This window comes from Eubalaena glacialis, chromosome 10, assembly GCF_028564815.1.
Source record: "Eubalaena glacialis isolate mEubGla1 chromosome 10, mEubGla1.1.hap2.+ XY, whole genome shotgun sequence".
Classification (NCBI taxonomy): domain Eukaryota; kingdom Metazoa; phylum Chordata; class Mammalia; order Artiodactyla; family Balaenidae; genus Eubalaena; species Eubalaena glacialis.
Genome location: NC_083725.1, coordinates 82,423,118 through 82,444,962, shown reverse-complemented (window position 1 = coordinate 82,444,962; position 21,845 = coordinate 82,423,118). Strand labels below are relative to the sequence as shown.

The 21,845-nt window shown below is 36.2% G+C and overlaps 1 protein-coding gene across 3 annotated transcripts in view; it reads left to right on the top strand.

Annotated features, from left to right (window-relative positions):
- The window catches only part of PIK3C2A (phosphatidylinositol-4-phosphate 3-kinase catalytic subunit type 2 alpha), a 99,845-nt gene that overhangs the window by 56,864 nt on the left and 21,136 nt on the right, over positions 1–21,845 (top strand). For 2 of the 3 annotated variants that reach the window (XM_061201505.1, XM_061201506.1), the window contains exons 9-19: positions 5,326–5,469; positions 7,069–7,120; positions 7,201–7,411; positions 9,443–9,565; positions 10,659–10,826; positions 16,328–16,439; positions 16,818–16,963; positions 18,559–18,747; positions 19,211–19,304; positions 19,788–19,882; positions 20,241–20,421. In XM_061201505.1, coding sequence (XP_061057488.1) covers positions 5,326–5,469; positions 7,069–7,120; positions 7,201–7,411; positions 9,443–9,565; positions 10,659–10,826; positions 16,328–16,439; positions 16,818–16,963; positions 18,559–18,747; positions 19,211–19,304; positions 19,788–19,882; positions 20,241–20,421 — 1,515 coding nt within the window. The remainder of the gene's footprint in view (positions 1–5,325; positions 5,470–7,068; positions 7,121–7,200; positions 7,412–9,442; positions 9,566–10,658; positions 10,827–16,327; positions 16,440–16,817; positions 16,964–18,558; positions 18,748–19,210; positions 19,305–19,787; positions 19,883–20,240; positions 20,422–21,845) is intronic. The other variant, XM_061201507.1, reaches the window with a different exon arrangement.

The following is a 21,845-nucleotide window of genomic DNA, read 5'->3' as shown; positions in this document are numbered from 1 at the left end:
AGAGAATGATGGCTTGGACCAGAAGTGATGAGACAGGGTTGAATTCTGTGATAATTTTGAAGTTAATGCTAGGAGGAGTTACCAATAGATTGGATGTGGAGCATGAGAGAGAGAGAGAAGCATAATTCCAAGGTTTTCTACCTGAGCATTTGGAAATTTGGAGTTGCTTTTAGTGAGGTGTAGAAAACTGAGAGAAGAGCAGGTTTGTGGGGAAGATCTGAACTCAGTTTTGGACATTATGTTTGAGATGACTGTTATTCATCCAAGTAGTGATATTGAGTAGGCAGTTGGATATGAGTCTGGAATTTAATGGAGGAGATCCAGGCTGGAGATAATAAACTGGGGAATCATCAGAATATAAATATTTTGCAGCCATAAAACTGGATGAGATCACCAAGAAAACCACTGCAGGTAGAGAAAAAAAAAAGTTCAAGGATGGAGCCATGGGTATACTCCCATCTTATAATAAAACAAAAAATCCACATCCCCCTGCAGCAATCACTCCACTTCTCTATTCTCCTTATAGCAAAACTTGAAAGTTAATCTGTTTTTTCTGCTTACACTTCCTCTCTTCTCATTCTCTTATGAACCCACTCCAACCAGGCTTTCATTCTCAGCGGTTCTCTGAAACTGCACTTAAGATCATCAAGGACTTCAATGATCATGATTCCAGTAATAAGTTCTTAGTCTTTCTTTTTCTCAACTTTTGTATCGTGTTTGATAGAGTTGATTGTTTCTTCCTTCTTGAAACACTTACATGGCTTCTGGGATACCACATTCTTGGTTCTCCTACTTCCAGTGTCTGCTCTATTTTCACTCTTATTTGTGGCTTCGGAGCTCCTTATGATCTCCTTATCTTCCTGACCTCTATAACATTAGAATGCCCAGGGTGCTCAGTTCTAGGACCTCTTTTCTTCTCTCTGTATTCACATCGTAGGTGATCTCGTTTAATCTCATGTCCTTAAATACCCTACATATGTTGATCATCACTTCAGATTCAGATGTCTATTACTTGACATTTTTATATGAATGTCTGACATCTCAAATTTAAGATACATGAAACTGAATTTTTATGCTACCCTTCATACCTATTCATCAGTCTTCCCCTTCTTAATAAATGGCAACTCTGTCCTTCCATTTGCTCAGGCCAAAACCTTGTAGTCATATTTTATTTCTCAAGAAAAAGATATTTCACATCCCATATGCAGTCTCATTCCTGTCAGCTCTGCCTCGAAAATACATTCAGAATGTGACCACCCTTCATCACTACCAAAACTATACTCCTAGTCAGCTATAGAGTTAACAGCAGTTCCTTACTGGTCTTCCAGCTTCAACCTGTCCTTCTATAGCCTGTCTTCAATAGGCAACCAAAATTATCTTTTAAAAATAAATCACTAAATGCAATGTGGTATCCTGGATTGTATCTTAGAAGAGGAAAAATACATTAGTGGAAAAGCTGGTGAAATCTGAAGAAAGCCTGCAGTTTAGGTAATAGTAATTTAATGAGTATTAATGTCTTAGTTTTGACAAATTTAACATGGTTAGGTAAGAAGTTACTTAACCCAGTTTCCTTTAATGTTGAATGAGAACTCTCTTTACTATTCTTGCAACTTTTCTGTAAATCTAAAATTGTTCCAAAATAAAAAAATTATTAAAAAAAATGAATATAATCACAGAAAGCAAATGTAAAATAAGAGAAAATCAAAGCCAAAAGATGGTTCTTTGAAAAGATTAATAAAGTTTATAAACCCTTAAAAATATTAAATCATGCCACTCTTTTGTTCAAAATCCTGTTTACCATCTCAGTCAGTAAAATTCAAATCCCTAATTGTTTCTTCAAGGCCCTACACATTCTGACCCACTACCTCTCTGATCTGGCTTCCTACCCCTTTCTTCCTTTGTTCTAGCTGATCTGCAGGTATGCTCCCCAGCTGGGACCCTTGTGCTTATCCCTTCTTTTAATGTTCTTTCCCCAGATACTTGCATGACTTACCCTTTCAGTTTATTAACGTCTGTGCTCAAATGTTGTCTAATCAGAGAGCTCTTCACTGACCATCTTATCAGAAATAGTAGTGACTCTCTATCATATTTATTCCCCATATTTTGTATAGCTTTATTGAGGTATAATTTATATACTATAAAATTTACCCATTGGATGTGTACAATTCAATGATTCTTATAGCAAATGCATGGAGTTGTATAATTGTCACTACAGTCCACTTTTAGGATATTTTCATCACACCCAAAAGTTTCCGTGTACTACTTTCCAGTCATTCCGCATTCCCATCCTCAGCCCCAAACCACTACTGATCTGGTTCCTGTCTCGGTAGATTTGCCTTTAATGGAGATTTCCTGTAAATGGAATCATACCTTATGTAATCTTTTACATGTGATTTCTTTTACATACCACACTGTTCTTAAGCTCTGTCCATGTAGTATGTATCCATGAATTTTTTTTTTTATTGCTGAATACTTCCATTGTATGGATATACCACATTTTATTTATCCAGTTACCCAATAACTGACATTTTGAATGTTTGTAGTTTTTGATTATTATGAATAATGCTGCTATAAACATTCATGTATAAGTCTTTGTGTGGATGTATGTCTTGATTTCTCTTAGGTAGGGTTATGGGAGAGGTCAGGAAGTTGCAAAGTTTTGATTCCTCCTGGTCTTAGTTTTCTAGGGATAAGATGTTAATTTATTTCACTAAAATGAAGTTAGGGTGGCAGTAGGGGTTTTGAGGCAAGGAATAATGGTTGGCTTCATCTTCTAAGGGGAATGGGAAAGAGAGCTGACCAAGGGCTTGTAAAAGGAATGTTAAATGGCACACAGATGCCTGCTGAAATTGGAGACTGTTGGATCTTTATGGTTGTGAGATTTTCTTTAGAAGAACTAGCTGCCTGGTAGAAGAAGCAGAGAAGTCTCTGAGCTCAGAGAACAGGTTTGGTCAGAATGAGGGTGTGAGGGCTGGAAGCAAAGGAGATTGTGATCAGAATATGATATTGTGGTTAAGATTCTGATAGGGTACAATTATGGGGTTGAAGATGCTGTGAATTTTCCACATGGACATTTTTTTTGGCTGTGTTGGGTCTTCGTTGCTGCGCGTGGGCCCTCTCTAGTTGTGGCGAGTGGGGGGCCACTCTTCGTTGCCGTGCACGGGCCTCTCACGGCAGTGGCCTCTCCTGTTGCAGAGCACGGGCTCCAGGCGCACGGGCTTCAGTAGTTGTGGCACGAGGGCTCAGTAGTTGTGGCTCACGGCTTAGTTGCTCCGTGGCATGTGGGATCTTCCCAGACCAGGGCCCGAACCCGTGTCCCCTGCATTGGCAGGCAGACTCCCAACCACTGCACCACCAGGGAAGCCCCACATGGACATTTATGTAACTGAGGCTTCTTATAGAATATAGAGATAAACGTCCAGAGCAAAAATAAGGCATGTAGTAGGGGAAGTGACCACATGTCAGTGGCAAGGCAGATCAGTCAGTCAGGGGCCAAGTCAGGCAACAGAAACTATAGTAGTTTTTTGAACAGGGAAATTTAAAGAATTGTTAATTAGTAAAAGGTAATTAATTACTATAAGGGGTAAAAGAGGACTAAAGCAGGAGTTGGCACATTATGGCTCACATGACAAATCTGGCCCGTTTTTGTAAATAAAGTTTTATTAGAACACAGCCTTACTCATTCATTTATGTTATCTGTGTCTGTTTTCATGCAGAGTTGAATTGTGACACACTGTTTGACCCACAAAGCCTAAAACATTTGCTGTCAGGCCTTTAAAAAGTGCCAGCCTTGCTCTAAGGGGTCCAGAAGTAACAGGTGCAAAGAAGCGCAATTATCAATTCTATGTTGAGGAGCAATGTGGATAGTGAAGGAACTTTGAGGACTTATGATAGAGCCTCTCCCTCAGCCCCAGGCTGAAATTTGGCCTCTTTGAAGAGGGTATGGCTATCACAGGAGCACACAGGTTGCCTATGGCAAAGAAATTTGGTAGAGCTGTGAGATTGGAGGAGCATGGCTTGAGGGTACAGCTGGAGCGGGTTGTTGAGGACCACTGGGCTTCCATACTGAATTTAAAAATAGAGGACTGGAACCCTGATGAGAAGTACTTTCCTGCTGTTATTGCCTTTGAGTGTCCTTTCAGTGCCCTCTATTGACAAAACCTAACATTGTGCTAGCTGGCAAAGGAGAAATGTTTGTAAGGTCAAGTTCTAGTATCACAAAGTAGAGCAAAGAAGGGTGGATTTGGAACTGATAGACAATAAATTGATAACTGGCGCATAAAAAATGATGGAGAATAGTATAGGAGAATGGCATGAGCCTCAAAACTGGAAAGGTTTTTGCATGAAGGTGGAAGAGCAAAAATAAGAAATACAAGTCAAGTAAGCAAAAATTGGGACCTTCGGGATCTGAGGACTGCAAGGTAATTGGGTATTTGAGAAAATGAGGTGGTTTCATTTATGCGTGAAGATGAAGAGAACATTTGGTTTATGGTAGCCAAGCCTCAAAGGTGGAAAATTTTAAATGTTTAAGGGATGGTACAGTACTGAGTTTTAGCCCATTCTAACAGTACTTGGCATTTAAGTTTGGTGTAAATATTTGATGAATTAATTCATTATATAAGAATGTTTTTGTTTCTTAATGAGATATGTACTTTAAAATGATGATGGGGGAGTGGAGAAGGATTTTTGAATCATCCTCATCAGGTAAATTATTTTATAATATATTTGTACATGTATACTTATGAATCATGGTGAAATGAGCTGTGGTTGAATAGTAAGGAGGGATTGTCCTCACGGAAGTTTTTCATCAGACAAGACTTAGAAAGTGATGGTTGTATAGATGCAAATGATGCTGAAAAGTTGACTCACTTTTAGTAGCTGTTGCCCAGTGTTATTAATTTGTGACCAGTATCTGAACAACCTGGTTTTTGATACCAGATTTTTGCAGGAGAGCGAGAAGTGTTGATGTTTTTAATGTGGAAATTATTCCCAAATGAAAATTTAAAAGAACTCTAGCTTTTTTAAGTGATTTCATAATTTGTTAGTGATTTATTGCTTTTGCTTCTGATTCTAATAAGAAATTAAAGGCATTTGCATATGAATAATTGTACAGGCAAAGTGAAAATTAACCAGGCCTGCTTTTTTCCTATTTCAAAGTAAATTATGTAATTGAAAAGCTATCTTGTTTCTTTTCTTTTTCATCACAAAAGAGTAAAGGATATCTGTTCTTAGGCACATCTACAATGTCTGGTTTTTTACTTCATCTCTGAAATAGATCCTTTAATTTTCACATGCTTATGTTTACTTTACTTTTTATTTTTAAAGAACCAGCATAAAGTGGTAGATCAAGTAATTAAAGCTGTAAGAAAAATCTGCAGTGCTTTAGATGGTGTGGAGACTCTTGCCATTACAGAATCGGTAAAGAAGCTGAAGAGAGCAGTTAATCTTCCAAGGAGTAAAAGTGCTGAAGTGAGTATTTTTTAGTAATTAGCATTTTATCACGCGCAAATATGTACTTAAGTGAGCATCTATCACTTAAACTGGGAGATTTTTGCTACTGCTAGACAAAGTGTTACTGTTTTTTTTGTTTTGTTTTTTTTAAAATAAATTTTATTTATTTATGTATATATGTATGTATGTATGTATGTATGTATTGGCTGCGTTGGGTCTTCCTTGCTGTGCGCGGGCTTTCTCTAGTTGTGGCGAGCGGGGGCTACTCTTCGTTGTGGTGCGCAGGCTTCCCATTGCGGTGGCTTCTTTTGTTGCGGAGCACGTGCTCTAGGCGCGCAGGCTTCAGTAGTTGTGGCTCGTGGGCTCTAGAGCGCAGGCTCAGTAGTTGCTCCGCGGCATGTGGGATCTTCCCGGACCAGGGCTCGAACCCGTGTCTCCTGCATTGGCAGGCGGATTCTTAACCACTGCGCCATCAGGGAAGCCCAAGTGTTACCGTTTTAACTTTGGCTTTTACTTTTGAGCTGATTTGGTCACTTACTTGGTAAGGTGGGGAATTCCTAAGAGGAGATGGACTGCCTTGAAGAACTTTGTGAGAGTTGACAGTGAATAGGTGGATGCCCAACTGAACTTTTTGTGTGTAGAGGAGGAACTCTGGCAAAAATGAGTTGGTTTGGGGTTTTAAGGTAATACTACGCTTGAAGGACCTGGATAGTAATAGCTAACATTTCCCTCCCTCTGGGAAGAATTGTTCATGATTGTCAACGGGGAAGTTCTACTTTGGACTATACCTCCTTCCTATTGGAAAGACCCAGGAGCCTCAGTAATAGTGACTTAAATTGCCTCAGAGGCAACCAGGTTAGGAGCCCTCACTTGACATCATACTGTTGCATTTAGTAAAAGTTCTCCCCATGATGTTTCCACGGGGATTTAATTAACTATTTTCAGAGGGGTGTTCATAGCTTTGATTGGAAGGATGAGAGAAGGATCACAAGACATGATAAATTTAAAGAAAGGAAAAGTTATATTGATGGCATGTTCCTCAACAAATGTTTAGGAGCTAGCTTAATCCATTCATTCTCACAGAGAGCCTATTCTTATGGTATATAGAAATTTGGGTCTCTCGTGTTTTGTTTGTTTTTTCCTTTCTTATTATGTGCTTGTTTTTATAAATTAAAAAATATGTCTGAAATCACTTGGAGGTGATAAACTGCCATGGTCCTAATGTTGTCTGAGGCCTCTATTCATTATATTCATTTGCTGGATAAAGGAGCAGAGAGTAGAAGGAGAGCTCAATTCAAATAATTATAAGAGTTTTTTTTGAGACACTAAATGGTTATAAGTAGAGTTTAGTTTCTTTAAGGATATGCTTATCATGCTAATAGTAGAGCAAGTAATGGAAATGCATTTTCTTCATATTAAAAATCATCTCTTTATTTGGTTTGGGATATTCATTTTCTTTTTGCAGTCTTTTTTTATTGTGTTATTCTGCGGATACTTGGGAAGTTTCTCCTATGAAGGATTTCTTTGATATAGAATTTAATAAATGTATTGAAATAAAAGGTAAACATTTTATATTACATCATGTGCGATTTTCTCACTAATTTGTATGTATGTAAGCAGGTGACTTCACTGTCTGGAGGAGTAGACACTAGCAAGAGTTCAACTAGAGGTATGTATTGAAGTTCCTTAAATTTTAGGAGTAATTGTTGCTTTTTCAGAGAATTATATTAACAATTTCTTTAAACCTAGGCTCACTGAATCCTGAAAATGCTGTTCAAGTAAGCATGGACCAGTTAACTGCAGCAATTTATGATCTTCTCAGACTCCATGCAAATTCTAGTAGGGGTTCTGTAGACTGTGCCCACAGTAACAAGAACATCAAGGAAGCATGGACCACAACGGAACAGCTCCAGTTTACAATTTTTGCTGCACATGGAATTTCGAGTAACTGGGTATCAAAGTAAGTAACTATTTAAAAGAAGATATGTATAGCTTTATCTAGAAGCTAATCTAATCTTGAAAAATATGAGCATCCACTGTTACCTTGGCATTTAAATGGATGATACGTGATCCACCAGATACCTTTGTGGTTTTCCTAAAAATTACAGAGATGTTTGATGCTGTTCCAATAAAAAATATCACCCCCACTACATACAGAAAAGGCAGAAAAATATGTTTAAACTTACAAGGGCAAATGCTAGTTAATAAATTAGTCAATTTATGACTGCTATTTCTGCCTTTCCTTTAGAACCAGGGTAATGGGACTATAGCACATTTTTGTCCCCTCTTTAGTAGTTTACAATTTACTCTCTGCTAGACTTTGAAGTATGCAAGAGCATATTTCTTCTATTGAATTTTTAATATGGGTTTTTCCTTTTTGATTTTTTGTCAGTGCCAAAAAGTTTGCCACCTTCAACTTATTTGGAAAAGACTAGTATAAACTGAAAAGCCCAAATTGAATATTTTTAATGAAATTGTTTTATAATAGCTATCTATGTGTGTATATATATATATATATATATAAAATAGCTATAAAATAAAGCCTAGTTATAGATACCAAACATAAATTCTGCTTTAGAACATAAACTGAGCATTAGATAATATATAATATAATGACTTGAAAGTGGTATATTAATTCATTCAGTAAATATTTACTGAGCACCATCTGTGGGCAGTGTTCTTAGTACTAGGGATTCAGCAGTAAACAAGGCAGCAAAAAATCTTTGCCCTCTTGGAACTTGCATTTAAATGGGTACTATTGGTGTCTAAAGGTATTTCATTCTTTTAAATAGTTACAGGGATAATACCCTCCACATCCTCCATACAAAAACATGTATACACACAAATAAATTTAGGGACACTAATGAGGAGAACAAATACTCAGTAGAAAACAACGCAGTGATAATTAAGATGGAAAGAAAGTTAATACACTGCTGATTTTTTATTTTTTTAAATTTTTTTGGCCACGCCGCACAGCTTGTGGGATCTCAGTTCCCTCACCAGGGATTGAACCTGGGCCACAGCAATGAAAGCTTGGAATCCTAACCACTAGTCCACCAGGGAACTCCCAATACAACGCTGATTTAAAAAGAGGTTGAGGGAATTCCCTGGTGGTTCCAGTGGTTAGGATTCCCTGCTTGCACTGCCCACGGCATGGGTTCAGTTCCTTGTTGGGGAACTAAGATCATGCAAGCTGAGCCGTGTGGCCAAAAAAAAAAGGGAAGGTTGAGAAAAGCAATTAAATAGCTAGCTATGTGAACCAGTGAGATTAGATTTGAAATATATTTAGAATGATTAACAGATTGTATGAACAAAATGGTTAATGGGTAAGCCTAGCAGTAAGTTACAGTACTAGTAGAATACAATTTTATTGAACCTAAAACTCCTGCCCTACAAGATTGCCTGACTGTATTACCCAGCTCTGTACTTGTAGCAGTTAGGGGCTAAATCATTGCTGTCCAGTGAAAGAATACAATAGCATCTGTCCCCATGGATGGAAGCCTCCTAATAGATTAGGAAGACTGGCTCAGTGCAAGTCAGGCCCATGCACCATTAATATGCTAAACTGACTCTATTTCAGTGGCTTAGCAAAGGAAAATAGCACCTAGGGGAGATAAATGTTTGTACTATTACTTCCTAGAATTTACCTAGAAATGAAGAATTATTCAGTGTCATTTAACTAAAATCTAAAGCTAGTAACTAACTGAGCACAAAATTGAGATAAATTCTCCAGCTGGTATCAATATGGCTCCTTTAGACTGGCACCTAGCGATATATGTTCCCTTCGGTATTCCCTTTGCTATGCCTCTATTTTTGTAGGATTTGCAATAGTTAAATTTTAGATGTTTTTCCATAAATTAAAGTGAATGGTAACCAAATTATTTCAGATAATAGTCACTTTTAGGTAAGAATGGCTAATGATACATATTTGATTAGTTAACTAATTTGTATTATCAAATAAAAATTAAATTAATCTCTTTTCTTTTCTCAGTTATGAAAAATACTTCTTGATATGTTCCCTGACTTACAATGGAAAGGATCTTTTTAAACCTATTCAATCAAAGAAGGTTGGCACTTATAAGAATTTCTTCTATCTTATTAAATGGGATGAACTGTAAGTGAAATTTCTGGCTTTTTATTCTTTCAGTATGCCCTGTTCTTTACTTTTTTCCATTTATGCATACAGCTTTCATTTTTAATTACAAGTTCCATTAAAATTCATTAAATTCTTACTGATATCTTAAAGTCTCTTCTAGATACAATTCTATAGAATGGACTGAAATTCTCATTTAAAAATCTGAAATATTCTTTTAAATCTTCATATTGTTAAATTGCAGAACATGCCATCAATTCTTCCTAGCCTTTGTCAAGTTAAAGTTACGTATAATTCTACAAAGATGGTTTTTTATAATATTGCTTTAGTTCAGTATTTATTCTGTAACACTGTATATAGGAAGCCTAGTTCTTGGTTAACAGATTTTAAAAATTATCTTAAATCCGTGTACAAGATGATATTTTGCACTGTTAATATTTTTAAAATATTGTCTTCAAACTAAGGGAATGCTTTCATTATTTAGACAAGTAGGCAATTGCAGAACTTTTTACTTTTTATTCTGCATTTATTTAATGGTTTCCTATTTCTCTTATATTTTTTTAATTATAAAAATAGCACATGTCTGTCAAAGCAATCAAATAATACAAAAATGCATGTGGGGTGAAAAGCGTCACTTTATTTTTAACACTTAACCATCTCATCGCTCCTCAGAGTGACCACTGTTGGACTTACGTGTCCTTTCAGATTTAAAAAAAAACGAAAACAAAAACAAAACACTGGTAAACATATATGTCTGTCTGTGTATGTATGTGCACACATAAATCTCGAATCAGAAATACTCATTCATCTAGCTTTTCCTAAAGGAAATAAAAATGATTATTATTTTGCCTAGAAATTGACATTGCCAGTCTTAAGTAAAAGCATTAACAAATTTTTAAAGAGAGAAATGTTAAGTGTTTGAAATTTTAATGAAATTTATTTAAGATTTTTATAGTATTTGTTAGCGAAGCTTACTGCTTAAGTAAAGGTTACTCAGGATTAAAGATTATTTGATGAGTCAAATAAAATACCTAAGATTGTCAGTCTCGTTAAAGGGTTAAACTTCATATTCAATCTAATTTGTTTTTTCTATTAATACATTTTCCCCCCATAGAATCATTTTTCCCATCCAGATATCACAATTGCCATTAGAATCACTTCTTCACCTTACTCTTTTTGGAATTTTAAATCAGAGCAGTGGAAGTTCCCCTGATTCTAATAAGCAGAGAAAGGGGCCAGAAGCTTTGGGCAAAGTTTCTTTACCTCTTTTTGACTTTAAACGGTAAGTGTTACTGAGTTGTAATGGTGAGTTACTGTGGACACACCTGCAGCATCAGAATTGGCTAGAGAGTGGAGTGGGGAACAGTGATGTACGTGATGAGGTAATGAGTTGCCTCATTTTTTCCGATGTGATTAAAGGAGGTCATTTCAGAGACACAGAGGAAACCAAAGTTGTACTGCTATAGTTTGAACATATCTATATGGGTATTCAAAGGATTGTTTGCCACTCACTATTCCAGAAGAGAAGCAGCAGCCAATTCATTCTTTAATTGTAATTTATGGAAAGCATTATGTTATGACATAATACTCGTGGTCTTACAAGTTCCTTTGATATATTTAAAAAAAAACAAAAACTCCACTTTCCCTCTTCGCATCTCTTCCCCATCCTTCTCCAGTTTAAGAGAGTCTACAACTGCATATTATTCCCTTTACCTGACTGATCTACCCTTACTGCTATGGACCCCTGGCCTTCAATCTTCCGAAGTCCCACATGTATGCAAAATTTATTGATCCTTAGGGTTAAAGGAATTCCTTTTGAGCTTTGTGTCTACTAATAGCCATTGGGATAATGTAGCTGGCCTTTCAGCTGACTATTTTGATTATGTTTTAAGTAATAATATGTTCCATGAGACCATCAAGCGTTTTCCTAAATGAAAAAAAAATTTAATTGAATAAGTTTGGAATGTTTGATATAGCATGTGATAACATTTTGGAGCATGATAATGGGCATTAGCATATTGAAGTGTCTCTAAAGTTCTGCAGTCAAGAAGCCTACTATGTTTAATAATAATATTACTGTAATTACAAATACATAGCATTTACTGTATGCTGGGTATTAGTCTGAGTGCTGTATACATAGCCTTATATACCTCACAACAACCCTATGAAGGTAGGCATTATTACTATCCCTTTTTACAGAGGGGAGAATCAAAGTGCCTTGCCCTTGGGCGCTTAGCTAGTAAGTGGCAGAAGTGGGATTTGAATACAGGCAGTTTGGCCCCAGGGTCTGTGTTCTTAACATTATCCTATACTACCATTCTCAGACTTATTTGATACCATGGTACTTTTTTTGTTCTAGAATACATCTTTTAAAATATTGTGTCCCATGGGACAGTTTTGGGGAAATGACGTAATAACTGATCTATTTAACCTACAATAAAACAATTAAAAAATAAGAGTTAAAAAATTCTGCTGATCTAGTTCTACTTCCTTTTTCCTCTTAAATGACAAACACAGTTTGAATTTCCAGTAATCATTTTAAAAATCATGTGGTGTTTGAAACACTGACTTCATAAGTTTTGTTTTTGAAATATTCTTTTCTCGTGTACTTAAATATAGCATTTATTCACACATTTTTCTTTTCTTATAGTCACTCCCCCTATATGTGAGGAGGCAGTTTAAGATTTTTTTATTCTATAACTTTTGTTGGGCTCAAATTTTATTTGACACCTGACATAATTCTGAACTGCCAAAGGCTAGATAAAAGCAGTTGAAGAAATTGCTATTAGGACTTCCCTGGTGGCGCAGTGGTTAAGAATCCACCTGCAAATGCAGGGGACCTGGGTTCGAGCCCTGGTCCGGGAAGATCCCACATGCCACGGAGCAGCTAAGCCCATGCGCCACAACTACTGAGCCTGCGCTCTAGAGCCCGTGAGCCACAACTACTGAGCCCACATGCCACAACTACTGAAGCCCGTGCGCCTAGAGCCCGTGTTTCGTAACAAGAGAAGCCACTGCAATGAGAAGTCCACGCACCGCAATGAAGAGTAGCCCCTGCTCCCCTCAACTAGAGGAAGCCCGCACACTGCAACCAAGACCCAACACAGCCAAAAAATAAAAAAATTTAAAAAAAAGAAATTGCTATTAATGATGTATATTTAGAACCCTTTGCTAAATATAATCCATGACTACTCTAAAACAGAATATTGGCCACATAAAGGAGGAGAATTGTGTTCTCAATTGTCTTTTTTTTTTCCCCCCTATAAATTTATTTATGGCTGCATTGGGTCTTCGTTGCTGCGCATGGGCTTTCTCTAGTTGCGATGAGCGGGAGCTGCTCTTCGTTACGGTGCACGGGCTTCTCATTGCAGTGGCTTCTCTTGTTGCAGAGCACGGGCTCTAGGAGCGTGGGTTTCAGTAGTTGTGGCACGAGGGCTCAGTAGTTGTGGCTTGCGGGCTCTAGAGCGCAGGCTCAGTAGTTGTGGCACACGGGCTTAGTTGCTCCACAGCATGTGGGATCTTCCCAGACCAGGGCTCGAACCCGTGTCCCCTGCGTTGGCAGGCAGATTCTTAACCACTGCTCCACCAGGGAAGTCCTCAATTGTCTTTGATAAATTAGTGTCAGGGAATAGTTATGTGAGAAAATTAAATGTAATTACATCATTATCATTAATTTTTATAAATGAGTCAGTTTTGAAAACCTTCGTGCTCTTGAAAGCACCAGGAGTCTTTACTTCATTTGAGAAGTACTATCATTTTTTGCCACTTGTTTTTGACTGTTAATAAATGTTTTTTATTGGATGAATGACATTCTTTCAAAATTCAAAAGAGTAAGGGGAAGGGCAGTTGACTTTTGTTAGACAATTAAATAGTTGCATCCAGCACTCTACTGTTTAAAACAGTGAGCTGATGCCGTTAATCTTGAGACTTTGCCAAGTAGTGTAGTCAGTCTAGGTAATGTTAGGATTTAACATTCAAAAAATGCTCAGAAATTAAGAGGGAAGATGATTTTATGTTAATACATATAGAGAAAGTGTTAATGATTTAGTCTGTTAACATACTGTAGTATAGTGATCAGAAATCCTGGTCTTGAAATTCTTTTAAAATTAATTTATGTTTAAGGTGTAACCTGCATACAGCCTGATGAAGTTACTATCATGAAAGCCAAATGATTTACAGGCATTTCAGTCAACCTCAATGATAAATGAGTTCTTAACTCATTTTTAAATAAACTGAATCAAGCATTTAAGCTGCTGTTCCTTTATAGTTGTGTCTCAGGATTACCAAGTAATTGATGTGAGAAAGTTTTTTACAGAAAAATTCCAGCTAATAGATGCAGAAGGAATGACAGAATATCACAGTTTTGCAGCCCCTACTGAAATAGTAGATTTAGGCCAGGAAATCTCAGTCTTGGCACTGTTGACATTTTGGGCCAGGTAATTCTTTGCTGTGGGAGACTGTCCTGTACACTGTGGGATGTTTCAGCATCCTTGGCTTCTGCCCACTAAATGCCAGTAGTACCCCCTAGTTGCCAACAAAAAAGTCTCCAGACATTGCCAAATATCCACTGGGGTCAAAAGCATTCTTGGTTGACATTGATTTAAGCAGTGATTTATTAATGCTTTGTTTAAAACCATTGTGATTAAGTTTTCTGGAACTTTATAATGGATGATTTAGACTGATAGCACTGGAACAAACCGATTATCTTCACATCACAGAAGGAGAGATATACCAATGTGTGCTTCTTTATTTGATGCATCAGGAACTAGTGGTATGCAATACCACCTACAAAGTATTAAGTATTCTTGCCACATAACTAACCCTGAATCAGATCAAACCTTTAGATCTAACTATTACAGAAAATATAGGCGATAAAGGGACATGCTAAATGACACCAGAGGAATGCACTCAGTAAAATCCAGGATATAGAAAATTCTCAGAACAGAAGACCTGGATTCTTCAACAAATAATGGGGGATAAAAAAGAAGAATGTATGGATTAAAACAAGAGTTGGCAACTTTCTGTTAAGAGGACCAGATAGAAGTAGTTGAGGCTTTGTAGGTCATGTAGTCTCTGTCACAAATGTAAAAGCAAAGGCAAAAGCAGTGATAGATAGGCAATATGTGAATGAATCAGTGTGGCTTTATTTTAATAAAAGTTTATTTACAAAACAAGGTGACAGTCTGGAGTTTGTTGACCCTTGATTTAAAAGATACTTTAAAAGACATATCAACCAATGCACATGTTAGATCTTGCTTGTATCCTTATTCAAACAAACCAACTGTTAAAAAAATTTTTTTTAGAGACAATCAGAGAAATTTGAGTGCTGACTAGATAGGTAATAACTTTGAGTAATTATTTTTAATTATTTTGTTGTAATTATGTTTAAATATTTATTTGGCTGCGCCGGGTCTTAGTTGCGGCACGCAGTATCTTTTAGTTGAGGCATGCAGGATCTTTAGTTGCAGCATGCGAACTCTTAGTTGCGGCATGTGGGATCTAGTTCCCTGACCAGGGATTGAACCCGGGCCCCCTGCATTGGGAGTGCGGAGTCTTAGCCACTGGGCCACCAGGGAAGTTCCTGTTGCAATTATGTTTAAATTAAAGTGTTTATCATTTAGAGATACATAAAAGTATTTGCAGATAAAATAATATGAGAATTTGCCTTCAAATAATCTAGTTGAGGGTGAGGGTGGTTCTAAAATAGACAGAATATATGTGTCAAAGATTTTTTTTTTTTTTTGGCCGCCTCGTGCAGCTTGCCAGGATCTCAGTTCCCCGAGATTGAACCCAAGCCCCCTGCAGTGGAAGCGCGGAGTCCTAACCACTGGACTGCCAGGGAATTCCTGTGCCAAAGATTCAAAGGCTGTTAACCTGCTAGAGAAAACATTAAGACTGGAGTCTAGTTTTGGAAAGGATATTTGCTGTTTGAATAAAATGAGCGAAGTTTGATGAAGTTTATAGTTTCCTGCTTTTATGTCTCATGTTATTTTTCAGAAATTTCTTCTGTGTAAAGATATATCAATATCTTTATTGGTAAATGTTTTTAATTTCAGTAGACAATAAATTGGTAGTCTAGGGCAAGGGTCAGCATACTCCAGACCACTGCCTGTTTTTTGTAAGTACAGTTTTGTTACAACACAGCACACATTTTTTGAAATGTATTGTTCATGGCTGCTTTGGCACTATACTAGCAGAGTTGAGTCTCTTGACAGAGATTGTATAGCCCAGAAAGCCCCAAATATTTGCTCTCTGGCCCTTTACAGAAAAATTTGCTGACCCCTGGTCACAAACAGATAAAACTTCTCATCTCAAATGATTAGTGCTTTGGCACAAAGTAGATACTGGTTTTCCTGGCATGTGTTTTTGTTCTTATGGTAAAAATCAAGGAGCAGTTATGAAATCCAAACCACCATCTTGAGATGTGTTCCTCTGTAGATGATCTTCAAAGACTATCCTTCACCTTCCTATTTATAGAAGTTGTTTTGGGGAGAGGTGACTCTGAGACTTCACCCATCTTGTCTTCTATCCTGAGCCCCGATTCTCCCAAGATAATGTTGCTTCATCTTCCCTCCTTTTGTTCCAACTCCCATACTTCAGTACCTAAATACTGAAGTGAAAGTACACTATGGAGAGTGACTCCTTCTCATATGTTCTTTTTATATAGAGGATGCTTAATAAATATTTGATTATTAACATTTCAAATTCATTAACATGTGTTGTGAGTTTTGAAGTAATTTTTAAAATGAAATCCACAGTATTCTTCTGTTTACATTCATGAAGGTTTTTAACATGTGGAACTAAACTTCTGTATCTTTGGACTTCATCACATACAAATCCTGTTCCTGGAACAGTCCCCAAAAAAGGATATGTGATGGAAAGAATAGTGTTACAGGTAATGATACTTCCTGACACGTGGAAAGGTTCAAATTTGAATTCTTTACGAAAAGTATATGTGTACCATGATCTGGGTTGTTACTAAAGAAGCCTAATTGATCTTGTTTCGATCTTAGGATCTATATTTAATTTAAATGTCAATAAACCATTTCCTATTTCTGAGAAACAGTAAAAGATGCACTTATACCAATCCCAAGTAGTACATGTGCTATTGAGAATTACCAGTAATGGTAATCACTTTTAATAAAAGGACAGAAGCATTAATTTAATATTTGGTGTTATCACCCTGATGGCTAAGAAAAATCAAAAACAAGTTAATGTAGCAAATATGTGGACTTTTCAGCTGTAATTTAATCAACTTCTGTTAATTTTTAAGGTTGATTTTCCTTCTCCTACATTTGATATCATTTATACCACTCCTCAAGTTGACAGAAGCATTATACAGCAACACAACTTAGAAACATTGGAGAATGATATAAAAGGGAAACTTCTTGATATTCTTCACAGAGACTCATCACTTGGGTACACTCCTTTGATTCTGTTTTGCCTGGGTATCTCTTACAATGTAAAGTTCAAGTTAATGGTTTATTAAATGCCTTGAATTAGTTCATGATTTAGCAATGTTCCTGATATGGAAAGTTTTTTTTTTCTTCTGTTTTTAATTGTATAAAAAGACTATATGACTACATAAAATATAGAAATTTGTACAGGTCAATTTTTTTGTGTAATCAAAAGGCAAACAATAGATTGGGAACTATAATCTATATCCTTAATATATGAAGGACCTTTTCATATAAGTAGAAAAACGGACAACACAGTGGTAGACAAGAATATGAATAGGTAATTCTTTGGAAAAGAAATACAGTACCTTTTAAACATCTGAAAAAAGATGTTCAACCTCTCAGTAATCAAGGAATTGTAAATGAATACAAGATACCATTTCACAATCCGATTGTTGAAAATTAAAATGTCTCATTATATAAGGTATTGATGGGATACAGAAAATGGGAATTATACTGTTGGCAGAACTCAAAGCTTTTGGAGAGCAATTTGGCAAAATCTATAAAGGTCACAGTGTCCATAGTCTGTGACCTAACAATTCCACTTCCAGTTAGTTATAGTGTATTTTAGAGAAAACCCTTTTATATTTGCTTGTGGAGACAAGAATATTCATTGCAATGTTTATTTGGGTTATTGTAAAACTGATAGGGAATGTTCGTTAACAGGTTAAATTACGGTACATTTATCCAACAGTACTATGTAACTTAAGAATGAAGTTATAGCTATATGTACTAATATGTAAGATATTAAATGAAGAAAATAAGTAGCAGGATAGTGTGTATAGTGTGTTACCATTAACATATAGGAAAAAAAGAGAATCTACATACACCTTTGTGTATGCTTCTATATGAATAGACTACCTCTGGAAGAATATACGAGGTTAGGCAGTTGCCGCTGGGAGGAGAATTGGAAGGAGAAACTTAATTGTGTACCTTTTTGCAATACTTGATTTTTTTTTTAGTATTCCATGTGAAATAAATACATTTCAATTCAATGCATGGATTATATACACAAGGGTAGATAGATGAGTAGTGAAATAGTGAAATATTTCATTCACATAAACATCTGTCATTAACAGTAAATTAGAATTTCCAAGACAAGTTCTTTTTATTTTGAATATTCCTCAAATGAGCTGTATATTCATCTTCTAAAATTTTGTAATAGCATTTGTTTTTGGCATGACATTTGATTTTACTTTTATAAAGTGATGAAATCCTTGCTGTCTCTTAGGGTAGGTTCTGCGTATCCAACTCTGATTTCTAGTGCCTGGCATCTGGTTAGAGCTCAATAAATTTTATTGTGCTGAATTATCCTTCTTTTTCTTAACTAAGACTCTTTTATCAAGGCAGAATGATTTCTTTCCGTCCCCCAAATTAGGGTAAATTAGTGGTGTTTGCTGTACATTGCGTTTTTCTATTCCAAATTAGTATTAATGATTCTACCAAGAAGTGGCTGTCCTAAAAGGAATAAATTTCTTCTTTGTATTTTTAATCATTGAGATTATAACTGTCATTATGATATCACTGAGAAGTGATTTAATTCTGTTACATATTCAGACTTTCTAAAGAAGATAAAGCCTTTCTGTGGGAGAAACGTTATTATTGCCTCAAACACCCAAATTGTCTTCCTAAAGTACTAGCGAGCGCCCCAAACTGGAAATGGGTTAATCTTGCCAAAACTTACTCATTGCTTCGGCAGTGGCCTCCGTTGCACCCACTGACTGCGATGGAGCTTCTTGATTCAAAGTAAGTTAACTGTGGCTGAATTTATTTGCTCTGTTTTATTGTTTTTCCAGTAAGATATTATGTTGCAGGATTAGTTCCCTTTGTTTTAACATGAAAGCAATTCGATTCAATATAAATGTGTAAATGCATATTTCTATAAACACATCTTTTGTGTTGAGGTTATTAAAAAGGGATATCATATCCTTTAAAACTAATCTAGAGAGGTTGTAAATTTTGAATACTTCGTTATATTTTTATGATGTAGGCCAGAATTAATTTTCATAAGGTTTCTAAACAGTCACGAAATTGGATTTGTGTATAGGACAATAAGATTTTCTTCCTAGAAAAAAAGAAGAAACACATTGCTTTTGAATAGCTATTTGAGTATTCTTTGTCAGGAATAGATTGAGATTGTGTTTTCAGGAAAAACAGCTTCATTAGAAAGAAATCGCTGTCAAATCTTGATTTTGTGGTATGCTTCTAGATTTGCTGATCAGGAAGTGAGGTCCCTAGCTGTGACCTGGATTGAGGCTATTAGTGATGATGAGCTAACAGATCTTCTTCCACAGTTTGTGCAGGTGAGTTTTTTACGAGGTAACCTACCCTCCTTACCCTCTCCCCAGTTTGTATGAGTAGGGACCTTGCTAAGGGATCCCCTTTCTGTTTTGATTAAAGGTACTTTTGTTGTGTGGGAATGTTGAGGTGTATTGCATTTGGATTTAGTGTGAATTTTTTTCCACTATTATCAGCTGCCCTACTTGAATACTAACTATATATATGTACCTGGATTTTTAATTCTCAGAACAAACCAGACTTGAACTTTTCTTTGATTTTTTTTTTTTAATTGGCCTTTTAAACATAGCTAATGAATGTTATTTCCAGGTCTGTACTTTTCTGCTTGATTTCATTAATTTCACCTAAGTTAATTCATCTGTTTCATTTTTATCAGTATCATCTTTCATCCTTGATTTATATAGTTTATCTTTTGATAATTTTATCCTAACAACATAGTATGGGTTTGACCACTAGTGATAGTGATTCTTATTTTTCTTTGCATGTAGGCTTTGAAATATGAAATTTACTTGAACAGTTCATTAGTGCGCTTCCTTCTGTCCAGGGCATTGGGAAATATACAGATAGCACACAATTTATATTGGTAAGATTTAAATTTTCTTAAGTACTTTATTTCTGTCTCTCTTATTTACAGAGATGACACTCAAAGTCTAAACTGTATGCTCGGACTATTTGCTGTTGATACCAGCTGTTTCATTGAAGTCATTATTATAAAGAAGCTAAATTTTTATGTCTTTAGAAATAAAACCAGAAAATAACAAAACCCTCTATTGCAAAATTATTTGGCATGTTAGAGCTCTATAATAATGACTGAGTTTTTACTTGCTTATATAGCTTAAAATTAATTCCTGGATACCAAAAATTAAACTTGTTAAATTGATTTTTGAGAGACATTAATCTATTTCTCAGGAGTGGCTGACATAAATATTTTGCTGTATTAGGCTCCTCAAGGATGCCCTGCATGATGCACAGTTTGGTGCCCGATATGAACATGTTTTGGGTGCTCTCCTCTCAGTAGGAGGAAAAGGACTCAGAGAAGAACTTCTGAAGCAGGCAAAACTTGTACAGCTTTTAGGAGGAGTAGCAGAAAAAGTAAGGCAGGCTAGTGGATCAGCCAGACAGGTATGTACCCATAGAGGGAACATAAATATTTTGATGTTAAAGGATCTTTACAGTGCTGACAAGTTGTTATTCTTTTTTTTTTTTTTAAATATTTATTTATTTATTTATTTGGTTGGTTGGTTGGTTGTGCCAGGTCTTAGTTGCGGCATGTGGGCTCCTTAGTTATGGCAAGCTGGCTTCTTAGTTGCAGCTCACCAGCTCCTTAGTTGCGGCGCACGGGCTCCTTAGTTGCAGTATGCGAACTCTTAGTTGCGGCATGGGTGTGGGATCTAGTTCCCTGAGCAGGGATCGAACCCAGGCCCCCTGCATTGGGAGCCTGGAGTCTTAACCACTGTGTGCCACCAGGGAAGTCCCGGTTGTTATTCTTTTTCAATAGACATCCAATAGAACTCTAACACACCTATGCTGTTTTGGGCAGATTGAATTCAAAAGTTGCTTAAAACCTGTCGGAAAAGATTTTATATCCTAACTCAGTTCCCTTTCATTTCCATGCTTATTAATTCCTGTCTGATCAAAATTGTTCTCTTGAGTTTCTTTTTCATTATTTTGCTTTTTAACATTTTTGTAATTGTAAAGGTAACAGAAGTATGAATTGATGCTAATGTTTAAGAAGTCCAAATGAATAAGTTTATGGATTAAAAAATTAGGACATTTCCAGTTTCATTTTCTCCCTGTAGGTATCTTGTTCACAGTTTGTTTTATGTCCTGCTTGGTCATTTTATATGACTTTACACGTATATATACAAATGTTTGGAGTTAAAAATTTTTTATAGAAACGTATGTTATTTTTTAACTAGACTTCATTATTTTAACCACTTTAAGGTGTACAGTCCATTGGCTGTTATTGATAGTACATTCACAGTGTTGTGCAACCACCACCACTGTCTAATTCCAGAACATTTTCATCACAAGAGAAAGCAAGCCTGCACCCACTAACCCTTTACTTCTTATTCCCCTCTCCTCCCAGGTCCTGGTGAGAACTAATCTGCTTTCTATCTCTATGGACTTACCTATTCTGGACATTTCATATAAATGGAATCATGCAACATGTGGCGTTCTGTGTCTGATTTCTTTCACTTAACCTAATGTTTTCAAGGTTCATCCATATTCTAGCATGTGTATTTATGGCTGAACAATGTCCCATTGTATAGATAATACCACATTTTGTTTATCCATTCATCAGTTGATGGACATTGGGCTTGTTTCTATTATTTGACCATTATGAATAGTGCTGCTATAAATATTTGTGTATAAGTTTTTGTTTGAACATCTGTTTTCACTTCACCTAGGAGTAGAATTAGTGTATCATACAGTAATTCTATGATTTTCGAAACTGTTACCCAAAGTAGCTGCACCATTTTATAATTCCAGTATAATACTAGTAATGTATGAGGATTCCAGTTTCTCCATATCCCCACCAAAAT